The sequence below is a fragment of the Mauremys mutica genome, chromosome 12, assembly GCF_020497125.1.
Source record: "Mauremys mutica isolate MM-2020 ecotype Southern chromosome 12, ASM2049712v1, whole genome shotgun sequence".
Classification (NCBI taxonomy): domain Eukaryota; kingdom Metazoa; phylum Chordata; order Testudines; family Geoemydidae; genus Mauremys; species Mauremys mutica.
The window spans coordinates 39,242,293-39,255,817 of NC_059083.1; the positions used below are offsets into that span (position 1 = coordinate 39,242,293).

The 13,525-nt window shown below is 46.3% G+C and overlaps 1 protein-coding gene across 1 annotated transcript in view; it reads left to right on the forward strand.

Moving 5' to 3' along the window:
• The window catches only part of LOC123346785 (zinc finger protein 850-like), a 48,370-nt gene extending 37,003 nt beyond the window's left edge, over positions 1-11,367 (forward strand). The window contains exon 3 of the mRNA XM_044984246.1: positions 8,004-11,367. Coding sequence (XP_044840181.1) covers positions 8,004-9,193 — 1,190 coding nt within the window. The 3' untranslated portion in view covers positions 9,194-11,367. The remainder of the gene's footprint in view (positions 1-8,003) is intronic.
• Positions 11,368-13,525: the final 2,158 nt, after the last annotated feature.

The following is a 13,525-nucleotide window of genomic DNA, read 5'->3' on the forward strand; positions in this document are numbered from 1 at the left end:
AGGTTTCCCCTGTTTATATGTTAAAAGGGCTAATGTGATCCTTCAGGTACAGCGTCACCCTGGGAACTCAGGTTCAGTTGATTATCTACCATGAGCCTCAAATCTTTATCCTGGGGAGCAGTGACTCTGAAAGAGTATCTCATTTTGCAAATACTGCCTGCTTTGTTCCTAGATGTGGGAGTTTATACGTGGCTGTAGAGAAACACATCTTGTTGGAAGACATCTAGTTTGCCAAGTGATCCAAATCTCTGTAAAATGACCAGTCCTCTTTATTATTTACCACTCGGTCCAACCTTTGTGTCTTCTGCAAACTTTATCAATAATAATTTTGTTTTCTTCCAAGTCATTGATAAAAATGTTAAATAGCATAGGGCCAGGAACTAGCCACTGTGGGATTCCACTAGAAACACATCTGTCCTCTGGCGATTCCCCATTTACATTTTGAGACTTATCAGTTAACCAGTTTATTTTTTTAACTGTTTATTTATTAATTTCTCACGCGTTCACAAATCCTTGCCTGGTACATATCAGACAGAAAACACTTGTTACAAGTGTTAGCTTTTGTTTAAAGAGACATTATACAATCAGCCAGTTTTTAATCTATTTAATGTGCCATGTTGATTTTTGTATCATTCTAATTTCTTAATCAAAATGTCATGTGGTATCATGTTGAATGACTTGCAGAAGTCAAGTATACAACATTAACACGGTTACCTTGATCAATCAAACTTGTAATCATCAACAAAATCCTAAGTTTGACAAGATCTATTTCCCATAAAATGGACATTAATTATATTACTCTCCTCTAATTCTGTAGAAATCAATTCCCACATCAGCAGTTCCATTGTTTTTCCTAGGACTGGCCTATAATTACCCAGGTCATCCCATTTACTCTTTTATAATATTGGCACAACATTAGTTTCCTTCCAGTCCTTTGGAACTTCTCCACTGCTCCAAGCTTTTTTTTTTTTTTTTTAAATCAAATCAGATGTGCTGATTTTAAAATGTCTAACTTTAATAGCTTTAATAGCTGCTAAAATACTGTCCATTGTTAAAGTGGACAGTATTTTATCATCATCAGATGATATGAATATATCATCAGCTTTTTTCCAAATATGGAAGAAAAATATTTATTGAACACTTCTGCCTTCTCTGTATTATTATTGACTGCTATTTCCATATAGCAATGGACTAATAACATTGATAGGATTGCTTTTCTTCCTTGTAAGCTTTAAAAACTCCTTATTGTCCTTAACTGTTCTGATCATAGAGTTCTCCCTATGTCCCTTTGCTTCCCTTATTAATTAAATACAATTCAAACATATTAATTGCTATCAGCCGCCCTGTTTCACCATTTGTTGTGTATGTATGTGTATATTTCAGTTTTCAAAAATACTCTCACTTCCCTGCTAAGCCAGGCAGTTCCTTTTTAAACCAGTGTAGCCTTCTTTCTCGATTTTGGGATTGTGGCTTTTTGCCCATCTAGTAAAATATTTCTAATCAGTTTCCCATTGTCATTCACATTTTTCTGTTTAAATTCTTGTTACCAGCTGATATGGCTCGTAACCATCTTCAGCTTTGCGAAACTAAAAGCATCAAGGAGAGAAAGAGTTCTATATAACTGGTTTGAACTTTCTTCTGTTTGTAACCACTAATTGTTAGTGCTGGGATGAAGAGGAATTTATTTGTCAAGAAGCTAGAATTCCCTCATGTTGGATGCAACACTTTTTGAGTGAGTAAATTGCCGTGTATAAATTAGAAATTCTCATGACACTTTAGTACTGGTAGCATGAGAACTGCAGCCTGTGTCACTCAGATTAAAGTTCCTCATGATCACACAGCTTTCTTCCCTACATGTTATAGATAGATGCTTGTGGAGCCATTCATCCTGTTCCTTAAATGTGATTTGGTAGTCTGTAGCAGACACCAACTAGTACCTCATTTGTGCTTTATCTGTTAGTACACTCATCTGTAAGCATTAAAGATCATTTGCACTGAGTTGTTGGTGACTCAGAAACAGATGATGCCATTTGTGACAGAGTGCCATGCCCCCTCTGCTTCTGCCTACTCAGTCCTTCCTAAATAGATTTTAACCATTGATCTTAACATGTGACTCATCCCACCAGTTTCAGTAACACCATCTAGGCCTGGTCTACACTGGGAGTGGTGGTGTCGAGGTAAGATACGCAACTTCAGCTATGGGAATACCGTAGCTGAAGTCGGCGTATCTTATTTCGACTTATCTCTCGTCCTCATGGCGCGGGATTGACGGCCACGGTGCCCCTGTCGACTCCACTACCGCCACTCGCCCTGGTGGAGTTCCGGAGTCGACTGGAGCGCGTTCGGGGATCTATATATTGCGTCTAGATGAGATGCGATATATTGATCCCCGATAAATCGATCGCTACCCGCCAATCCGGCGGGTAGTCTGGATGTATCCCTAGATCAAATTTGTGCTCATAAATGTCTTGGTTTTTTATCCAGGCCCCTAGCATAGTTATGTAGGCAATTCACAGTGCATCGACACAACTCTCCCTACAACAGTGTACATGGAAAAGTGGCCTCCCTACTGCTGGGATTTACCTTTCTGACTTCTCCATCCCCCTGCTTAATCACGACTCTGTTTCCTCTTTACCTCAGCCAGATTTCTCCCCCAAACTCTCCTTTTCTCTCATGCCCCTATAGTCACCTGCTTTTCCCTTTACAGTTTCCCACCTCTCATAGAATGATAGAATATCAGGGTTGGAAGGGACCTCAGGAGATCATCTAGTCCAACCCCCTGCTCAAAGCAGGACCAATGCCCAACTAAATCATCCCAGCCAGGGCTTTGTCAAACCTGACCTTAACAACTTCTAAGGATGGAGATTCCACCACCTCCCTAGGTAACCTATTCCAGTGCATCACCACCATCCTAGTGAAAAGTGTTTCCTAATATCCAACCTAAACCTCCCCCACTGCAACTTGAGACCATTACTCCTTGTTCTGTCATCTGGTACTACTGAGAACAGTCTAGATCCATCCTCTTTGGAACTCCCTTTCAGGTAGTTGAAAGCAACTATCAAATACCCCCTCCCCCGAGTCTTCTCTTCTGTAGACTAAACAATCTCAGTTCCCTAAGCCTCTCCTCATAAGTCATGTGCTCCAGCCCCCTAATCACTTTTGTTGCCCTCTGCTGGATTCTTTCCAATTTTTCCACATCCTTCTTGTAATGTGGGGCCCAAAACTGGACACAGTACTCCAGATGAGGCCTCACCAATGTCGAATAGAGGGGAATGATCACGTCCCTTGATCTGCTGGCAATGCCCCTACTTATACAGCCCAAAATGCCGTTAGCCTTCTTGGCAACAAGGGCACACTGCTGACTCATATCCAGCTTCTCGTCCACTGTAACCCCAGGTTCTTTTCTGCAGAACTGCTTCCTAGCTATTTGGTCTCTAGTCTGTAACAGTGAATGGGATTCTTCCGTCCTAAGTGCAGGACTCTGCACTTATCCTTGTTGAGAACCTCATCAGGTTTCTTTTGGCCCAATCCTCTAATTTGTCTAGGTCCCTCTGTACCCTATCCCTACCCTCCAGCGTATCTACCAGTCCTCCCAGTTTAGTGTCATCTGCAAACTTGCTGAGAGTGCAGTCCGTGCCATCCTCCAGATCATTAATGAAGATATTGAACAAAACCGGCCCCAGGACCGACCCTTGGGGCACTCCACTTGAAACCAGCTGCCAACTAGACATGGAGCCATTGATCACAGCTGACCCCCCACTCACAGCTACTGTCCCACATGCCCTGCACTCTCTATTCTCCTGCACCTGCTCAGCCTTCTGCTGGCTGAATCCCCTCAACCTCTCTTTGTCCCCCACACATCCTCCTGGACCCCCCTTAGAGTCCCTATAGCTCCCCATATTTCCACTTTTCCTCTTGAGTTTCCTGTCCAGAGCTCCAGCCATATTCCTTGAGAAGAGCCTGATATCATTCACACTGGAAACAAGGGCAGTTGGTGGCTATCTTTATTGGGGGCAGCCTCACTTCCACATGCCAAATCTGTAGGGAAATAGTGGCCATCTTGATTAAGGGCCATTTGACTTCAGCTTCTCCCTCCCCCAATAATGGGAAATGGCAGCCAGGTCTCACAAGGGAAAATGTGCGAGTTTTGGACTGAAATCCCAACTAAATATCATGAGACTTGTGATAAAAATCACCAGAATCTGGCATTGCACTTTTACAGCAGAAATTGTGTGTGGTTTTTAACGAAAGCTCTGGGAAATTTCCCAGCTCCCTAGGGAAGTTCTCTGCTTTCTGTGGGGAGGGGTAATTTCCAGCCCTGCCTGTGACTGGTCAGGGCTAGAAGAGCGGATAAGAGGTTCAAGACCTGTGCTGTGCCTGGGTCATAACATCCCTTGGTATGTGGAGGACCCTGAATCTCTGGAAGGGAGGAACCTCAAGTCTCCAAGGAACCATCTGACCTCCTCAAAGGGTCTCCAGGAACGGTTTCCAATCCCTTTGGTTTATACAAGTGATGGAATACACTCCTGTATTCATACCCTGCACCCTACTGGAATACTTTTTGTACAAAGTATGACTTTTGAGGTCTCTTTTGAAAGTTCATAATTTGGTGGTCAGTGTTGTCCTGATAAAAGATGTGGCAACATTGTATGTAAAATTAAGATTTTCCTGTAGGATGTTGTTAACACGTGTTCCAAACCATAGCAGAAGTTGGCAAACTGGTCTGTCCTAAACAGTGTGCTCTGCTTCATTAGCATTTAATATATGGAGATATGCCTATCTCATAGAGCTGGAAGGGACCTTGAAAGGTCATTGAGTCCAGTCCCCTGCCTTCACAGCAGGACCAAGTACTGTCCCTGACAAGAATTCCCACCCCCATCCCTAAATGGCCCCCTCAAGGATTGAACTCACAACCCTGGGTTTAGCAGGCCAAGTCTCAAACCACTGAGCTATCCCTCCCCCTTATTTAAGTAGTAACTAGAGTCATCAAGCAGGAAGGGAGATAAAGGGAGTGCAAACAGGTGAAGTAAAAAGCAGCAGAGAAAATCCTTCCACACAGACTTTGTCTCCTTGTTAGATGTGAGAAAGTGTCTTCTCTTTATTTTTCTTGTAGTCATTTCTCACTTTTATGCCTCAAGTATTCACTTTATTTAAAATAATAAGCAGTCATATTATTCCTTTAAGGAATAAAGGACTTATTTTATTTGTGTTGTCCTGGAGAGGGCTGGATAGTACAGAACATACATTTCATGGGGAAATCTAAGACTGGGTGTGTGTGAGGGTCATACTGAAGTATAACCAAGGCTGGTGAGAGTCAGAGTGTAACCCAAGTGTGCCTGGAAGGCTGCAGTTACACACACACACACACACTCACTCACTCTCTCTCTGAGTGTGGTTTGCATGCTGGTAGGCTGTTTGTGTATGGCCCTGGTGGGCGCCACTTCAGCAATGCATTGTAAGGCACCCAAGGTTATAAGGCAGGGGAGACACAGCTGCTCATTAGTCTGGATTGGACCCTTGCTATGTCACACCCACCCAGCTAGCACATCTGGAAGCAACCGTGTCTTAGAATAAGTAAAATCTTGGTCTCATGTGTTTTCTTTGCCTGGAGCAGGATTTCCCATTCCCAAACTTGTTGTGATCTCCCAGGGAAGAGACATGGGTCCAAGATCTCCAGGACTCTGAGGAGAGGGAGATCCAGAGAAACTGCCACACAGGTGAGGAATTGGTTAAACAGACACAGAAGCCGTCTGCCATTGATGTGGTATATCTTGACTGTAGTAAGACTTTTGATACGGTCTCACACAACCTTCTCATAAAGAAACTAGGGAAATACAGCCTAGATGGAGCTACTATAAGGTGGGTGCGTAACTGATTGGAAAGCCATTCAGAGAGTAGCTATCAGTGGTTCTCACCCAAGCTGGAAGGGCATGTTGAGTGGGGTTCCGCAGGGATCAGCTCTGTGTCTGGTTCCATGCAGTATCTTCATCAATGGTTTAGATAATGGCATAGAGAGTACTCATAAAGTTTGTAGACAGTTCCAAACTGAGAGGAGTTGCAAGTGCTTTGGAGGATAGGATTACAATTCAAAGTGATCTGGACAAACAGGAGAATTGGTCTGAAGTAAATAGGATGAAATTCAGTAAGGACAAATGCAAAGTGCTCCATTTAGGAAGGAACAATCAGTCCCACATGTACAAAATGGGAAATGACTAGCAAGGAAGGAGTACTGTGGAAAGGGATCTGGGGGTCATAGTGGATCACAAGCTAAATGAGTCAACAGTATAATATTGCTGCAAAGAAAACCAAAAGAAGCACATCATTCTGCGATGTATTAGCAGGAATGTTGTAAGCAAGACATGGGAAGTAATTCTTCTTCTCTACTCTGCGCTGATTAGGCCTCAACTGGAGTATTGTGCTCAGCTCTGTGCAGCACATTTCAGAAAAGATGTGGACAAATTGGAGAATGCCCAGAGAAAAGCCACAAAAATTATTAAAGTTCTAGAAAACATGACCTATGAGGAAAGATTGGGGAAAAAAAAATAGGTTTGCTTAGTCTGGAGAAGAGACGACTGAGTAAATAAAGGTTGATACTAGGAGGAGGAAGAAAAATTGTTCTCTCTAACCTCTGAGGCTAGGACAAGAAGCAATGGGCTTAAATTGCAGCAAGGGAGGTTTAGGTTGGACATTAGGGAAAAACTTCTTAACTTTCAGGGTAGTTAACCACTGGAATAAATTGCCTAGGGAAGTTGTGCACTCTCCATCATTGTCTAACTGGCTCTTAAAAATCTCCAGACACCTGTCAGGGATGGTCTAGATCAGAGGTTCTCAAACTGTGGTCCATGGACCACCAGTGGTCCGCGAGCTCCATTCAGGTGGTCTGCGGATAGTTCCCTCTAAGGTGTGTACCTGGGCAGCCACACACAAGAGAATGAAGGGCCACCCACCTAATTAGTGTAGCCATGCAGGTGTGGCTCCACTAAATAAGTACCTGGACCCTGGAGAAGATGCACATTTAAGGTGAGGTGGTGGCCTTGGGGGGAATAGAGGGTAGGTAGGAGGAGGCAGTGGGGTGAGAAGAGGGGGTGGGGCGAATTTGGATCATGCAGGGCTGCAGCGGCTCCAGGGCTCCAGGGCTGCGGCTGCCAGGGAGAGGTGGCTCTCTTATGTCTAAACAGCTGAGATTCTCACAAAGCCCCTGGAAATGTGTTGGGAAGGATTTAGAATCCTGAGTTTTCAGGTATCCCAACAGATATTTTAATTTGTTCCCCCCTTTCCTGTTCCACTTTCTGAGATTCCCATTTGTAACAGGGGCTCGGGTGGTTGGGCAGCCTAGTAGTTAGATTGCCAGGCTCTCAGTCCCCTACTGGGCTGGGTACTTTGTCTTTAAGGTCAGGGGAGGGGTAAGGGACACCCAGGCCCTCCCTCTCCACAGGATCCCAGCCCATGGCCCTGTGTATATCAACCCCTGAACAGGGTGGGGTTGGCATCCCTCCCGGCAGGGAGTTAGAACACTGCCCTGGGCTTCTTCCTACAAATCCATTCAGTTTGGGACATGGCCCCTCCAGTACAACCTGCTGGTGGCTTGCTGCCCATACGGTTCCCTCTTGGGTCTAGGGACATGCCTTGGTGTGGTCCCAGGTCCCTTCAGGCAAGGTGAGGACGAGCCCCACAATATCTCTGGGGTCCGCTCAGTCTGTTACCTCTGGTGCTGGGGGTTCATTCACTGTCTCCCCTTGGTTGGGGAGCCAGTGCTGGCTTCCAGGTGTCTGCCCTGGCTGGCAGGTCACTGCTCCATTCCTTCAGCCTTGAGCAAAACCAGGGTCCCTTCTTTTATCCTCCCTCCAGTCCTGGCATTGTTTGCAGGTATAGGGGTGGGGCTACGTTAACCCAAACACTTTCTTTAACCCTTGCTGAGCCAGCTGGCAGTTTCTCTGCTTCATTGCGCTCTTCTTCCAGTGCAGGGACTGACTCCTGTCTGGATTCTCTCTCTGTCATGTCAGGTGATGGGATGGTGAGTGAGAACAAGGAGGAGCATCCTCATCAGGGAGGTCCTGAGCAAATGGAAGCACAGAGAACACTATCGGGAAGATCTGAAGGGGATGTTTCCTGGAGTTCTGAGCAGGGCGAAGCCTGCGAAAATCAGCACAGGCCAGAGGTGCAGCAGGGAACCTCCTCAGGAGAGAGACAACAGGGTAAATCCAGTGACCAAGGGGTTAGTTTGAAGGACCTTCCTGAAGACATGATCCAGCCAGGAATCTGCACTAAAGGGAAACCATATGAATGTGCTGAGTGCAGAAAAATCTTCAGTAATGACTCATCCCTGATTGTTCATCGGCGAGTCCACACAGGAGAGAGACCCTATAACTGCTCGGAGTGTGGGAAATCCTTCACTCGGAGCTCCACCCTTATTGTGCATCAGAGAGTGCACACAGAAGAGAAACCCTATAAATGCCCCGACTGCGGGAAAAGCTTCAAGCGGAGCTCAACCCTTATTTCACACCAGAAAATCCACACAGGAGAGAGACCTTATAACTGCCTGGAATGTGGGAAAGGCTTCAGTGAACGCTCAAACCTAAACAAACATCAGCGAATCCACACGGGAGAGAAACCCTATAACTGCCTTGAGTGTGGGAAAAGTTTCACTTGGAGTTCACACCTCATTAAACATCAGAGAATGCACACTGGAAAGATGCCGTATAATTGCCCTGACTGTGGGAAAGGCTTCAGTGACAGCTCAGCTGTTATTAGACATCAGAGGATCCATACTGGAGAGAGGCCCTATAAATGCCTTGAGTGTGGGAAAAGCTTCAAGCAGAGCTCAAACCTTATGAATCATCAGATAATCCACACAGGAGAAAAACCCTATTACTGCCCTGAGTGTGGGAAGGGGTTCAGTCGGAAGGCTCACGTCATTTCACACCAGAAAATACACAGGCCAGAGAGATCCTTTAACTGCCTTGAGTGTGGGGAAAACTTCTCTAGCAGCTCTGACCTCATTAAACATCAGAAAACCCACACTGGAAAGACACCCTATAAATGTTCTGTCTGTCAGAAAAGCTTCAAGCAGAGGTCAGAACTTATTTCACATCAGAGAGCCCACACAAAGAGAAACTATAAATGTTCTGTCTGTGGGAAAAGCTACAAGGTGAAGGTCTCTCTAATGTCCCACCAGAAACTCCACACAGGCTAGCAGTTGGCAGGAGCTCTCACTATGGGACAATGGGTCTGTGCTCTCCTGAAGCAAAGAGTGAATGTCCTTCATTGGTGGAGGGTCTGTGTAGGGGCAGCAAGTGGATGAAAGGTTCCAGTTTCAGTGGGGGATAGTTGGCAGCGGCAGAAGAGGAGGAAGCACTGGGGAGCTGGGTGATTTCAGGGTCTGAGGGGAGCAGGCGATGGGATTAGTGGAGGACATTTCTATGGGATCTACGTGCACTTTCCAATTTAGAAGAGAGGTAAAAATGCCCCATTGCAGTTTGTGCCTGAGTTGTCTCTGCAGCTCCTAGGGCATCTCGGGGCAAGGACAGGGGAATGTTATTCAGGGAAGCAGCAAGGGGCCCTTTGGGGCTGTAGTTACAAAGCAGGAAGAGTTGCCAATCTGAACTAACAGGATGTCGGAGCGCTGCTCAGTGTATTGGAATCTATGCAGTCATGAGTGATGGGGGCAGCTGGAGATTGGGGAATTCATGGTGGAGATTCCCCAGAGAGGTGGGAACTCTGGGGGATGCCCTTTTAGGAGTGTGGTCTAGTGGTTAGAGGGGAGAGTGGGGGAAATGAGTTAGGACTCCTGGGTGTGAGTTAGTGCCAGTCACTTCCCGTCCTTTCTCTGTCCATTTCTCCCATTTCTACTGTGGAGATAATAGTTGTCAAACTCCATGGAGAGTTGTAAGGGGCTGGTAATTACTGTGTGTTCTGTAGCTCAGGAGACTGCAAGTACTTGGGAGGGAAAACATCATTATTTTTATTATTGTTATTACTGTGTTTTGTAGAATCACAGAAATGCAGGGTTGGATCATAGGTGCTGGAACTGGGGGTGCTGCCAAACCCCCTGGCTTGAAGTGGTTTCTGTTATATAAAAGGTTTATAGTTTTAGTTCAGTGGCTCGCAGAACCGCCTCTATAAAAATTGTTCCAGCACCCCTGGGTTGGAAGGAACCTCGAGAGGCCATCAAGTCCAATTCCCTGCACTGAGGCAGGACCAAGTAAACCTAGACCACCCTTGTCAGGTGTTTGTCTAACCTCTTCTTAAAAACCTCCAATGATGGGGATTCCACGGCCTCCCCTGGAGGTCTATTCCAGAGCTTATCTACCTGAATAGTTAGAAAGCAAATGATTTTTTCTTTCCTAAGCGTACCATTTTGCACTTGTCTTTATTGACTTGATTTCAGACCAATTCTCCAATTTGTCAAGGTCGTTTTGAATTCTGATCCTGTCCTCGAAAGTGCTAGAAATTCCTCCCATCTTGGAGTCATCAGCAAATGTTGTAAGCCTATTCTCCACTCTGTTATCCTAGTGATTAATGATCGTATTGAATAGTACCAGATTCATGATTGACCCCTGAGGAGCCCCATTATCTATGTCCCTGTAGTTTAAAAATGAACCATTGCTAACTACTCTTTGAGTATGAACTTTCCAACAGTTTTGTATTCAACTTATAGTAATTTGATCTAGACCACATTTCCCTAGTTTTTCTGAGATTGTCATAGGGGACTGTCAAAAGCCTTACTAAAATCAAGATCTATCTGCTGCGTTCCCCATGGCCACTACACCAGTAACCCTGTCAAAGAAGGACATTAGATTGGTTTGGCGTGCTTCATTCTTGACAAAGCCATGTTGGTTATTTCTTATAATCCTATTACCCTGCAGATACTTACAAACTGATTAACAATTTGTTCCAGTATCTTTCCAGGTATTGAAGTTAGGGTAACCAGTCTATAGTTCTCCAGGTCTCTTTGTTTCCCTTTTTAAAGACAGCTACAGTATTTTCCCTACTCCAGTGCTCTGGGACCTCACCCGTCCTCTGAGGTCTCATAGATAATCGCTAATGATTCAGAGACTGGTTCAACTAGTTACTTAAGTACCTTAGTCTAGAGTCAATTTTTGTCAGGCCATGCCGATTTCAGTACATCTTACCTCTGTATCTGTTCTTTAACCTGTTATTTCTCTGTTCTGGCTTGAATTCCTTCCCCCTTCCTGTTCATATTAATTATGTTAAGTATCTGGTCAGACTAGTGAATACTGATGCAAAGTAGGCATTAAACACCTCAGCCTTTTTGTCAGGGCCGGTGCAAGGATGTCTTGCGCCCTAGGCGAAATTTTCACCTTGCCCTCCCCCCCGCCCTGAGGCGCTTCCCGCCCTGCGGCAGCTCCCCACCGTCTGCCCTGAAGCCCCCCCCCCCCCAGCTCATCCCTGCTCCGCGCACGAGCACCTCGAGCACGCTGTGGCTGCTTCACTTCTCCTGCCTCCCAGGCTTGCGGCGCCTAAGCTGATTGGCGCCGCAAGCCTGGGAGGCGGGAAAAGTGAAGCAGCCACGCCGTGCTCGGGGAGGAGGCGAGGCAGAGGTGAGCTGGGGCAGGAAGTTCTCCTGCTTGCTGCCCCCTCCCCCCCACTTGCTGCAGGTGGCCTCCCCGCGCTCCCCTGCCCCAGCTCCCTCCGCCTAAATGCTGGCAGCGACCGGGGCAGCCGAAGATCCGGCCGCTGCCAAAGAAAATGGCGCCCCCCAAATCCCAGCGCCTGAGGCAACCACCTAGGTTGCCTAAATGGTTGCACCAGCCCTGCTTTTTATCATCCATTATTATAACTATTTGATGCTCTCCTGTCCCTTCCCAGCTCTCTCTGTCAGGGGGAGCGTGTTACTGAATGGAAAGGAAGGTCTGTAGCTGGAATCTCTTATCCCTGTTTTCAGGAAGGGGCTCAGATGAAATTGTGACCCACTGGGATTATTCCTGAAATAATTGCCCTGGCAGGGATTTTCTCCTTGTTTCTGGATCATGGGGAGGGGCAGGGGCTTGTGTTTCTGGAAAATCAGCTTTTGGGTGAGTCTTTTATATCTCATTGACATTTTTACCTAAATGTTTCTTTTTATACAAATAAATTGTTAATATTTTTGTTTGTGTGTTTGGTGTGAAGTCTGTGTCTCCCAGAGCTCTGCCGGGGCATGATGATGCTGGGAGTCCCAAGAAGGAACTGAAAGCTCAGAGAGTGGGTCAGAGCCATCTTTCTCCCAGCCTCTGCTGAAGGTGCCCTGTCAATCTGGGTGCCCTGTGCAAGGCATCTGGCGAGCAAGTGTTCTCTTCCCTTCTCCTAGCAGTCTGGGTGGGAAGCAGGAGCCTGGGGAGATGCTCTGGGGACCAGAGCGCCATCACTCTAGCTGAGCTGAGACACAGCCCTGGCAGGCAGCAGGGGCGCTGCTCTGTGGGACAAAGGTTGGAAAAAGATTCTGGCTGGATCCCCCCGCCCCCGGGTCACGTTTTCATCCCCAGAGCAGAGCGCAGGAGGGGAGCGGGATTCATTAGCTCCTGCCTCCAGAGGGTTCTGGGTGTTCTGGAAGCTGGGCACAGGCAGGCTGCATGGGCCCTTTATCTTGATCCATGAATCCAGGAGATATTTGCAATTTGAAGTATATGTGTAGTTCATAGCTCTGTTTGAGGAACTGCCCCAGTTTGAGGTGTCAGTAGAGGACGTTTTGGACCAAATTGATAAATTGAACAGTAATAAGTCACCAGGGCCAGATGGGATTCACCCCAGAGTTTTGAAGGAACTCAGATATGAAATTACAGAACTACTAACTGTGGTATGTAACCTATTGCTTAAATCAGCCTCTGTCCCAGATAACTGCTGCAAACACCCTGGTGAAAGTTGTAATAGAGGCATCACCATCTCCGCCTCCAACCATTTTGTGGGGAGTGAGGCAGGCACCAACCTAATTCCTGAAAGAAATGCCTTAGGAACCTAAGCCATCTCCCAAGGCAGGTTCCTATTCCTGAATCACTAAGCAGAGCTAGGCTCCTTCCCGCAGCCTGGACTTAGGACACAGATGGCTAGTTGGCATCTTCCATTGGTTGCTAAGCAGCTCCTTGCTTAGAAAGCTGGTTTTGTTGGATCACAGTTTTAACTGCCTAGCTCTCCCCACTGATTGTATAGGAACATCTGGCACCTAACTCAGGTTGGAGGATAAGAACGGCCGTACTGGGTCAGATCAAAGGTCCATCTAGCCCAGTATCCTGTCTACCGACAGTGGCCAATACCAGGTGCCCCAGAGGGAGTGAACCTAACAGGCAATGATCGAGTGATCTCTCCCTGCCATCCCTCTCCATCCTCTGACAAACAGAGGCTAGGGACACCATTCCTTACCCATCCTAGCTAATAGTCATTTATGGACTTAACCACCATGAATTTATCCAGTTCTCTTTTTTAAACACTGTTATAGTCCTAGCCTTCACAACCTCCTCAGGTAAGGAGTTCCACAAGTTGACTGTGCGCTGTGAGAAGAACTTCTTCCTTTTATTTGTTTTAAACCTGCTGC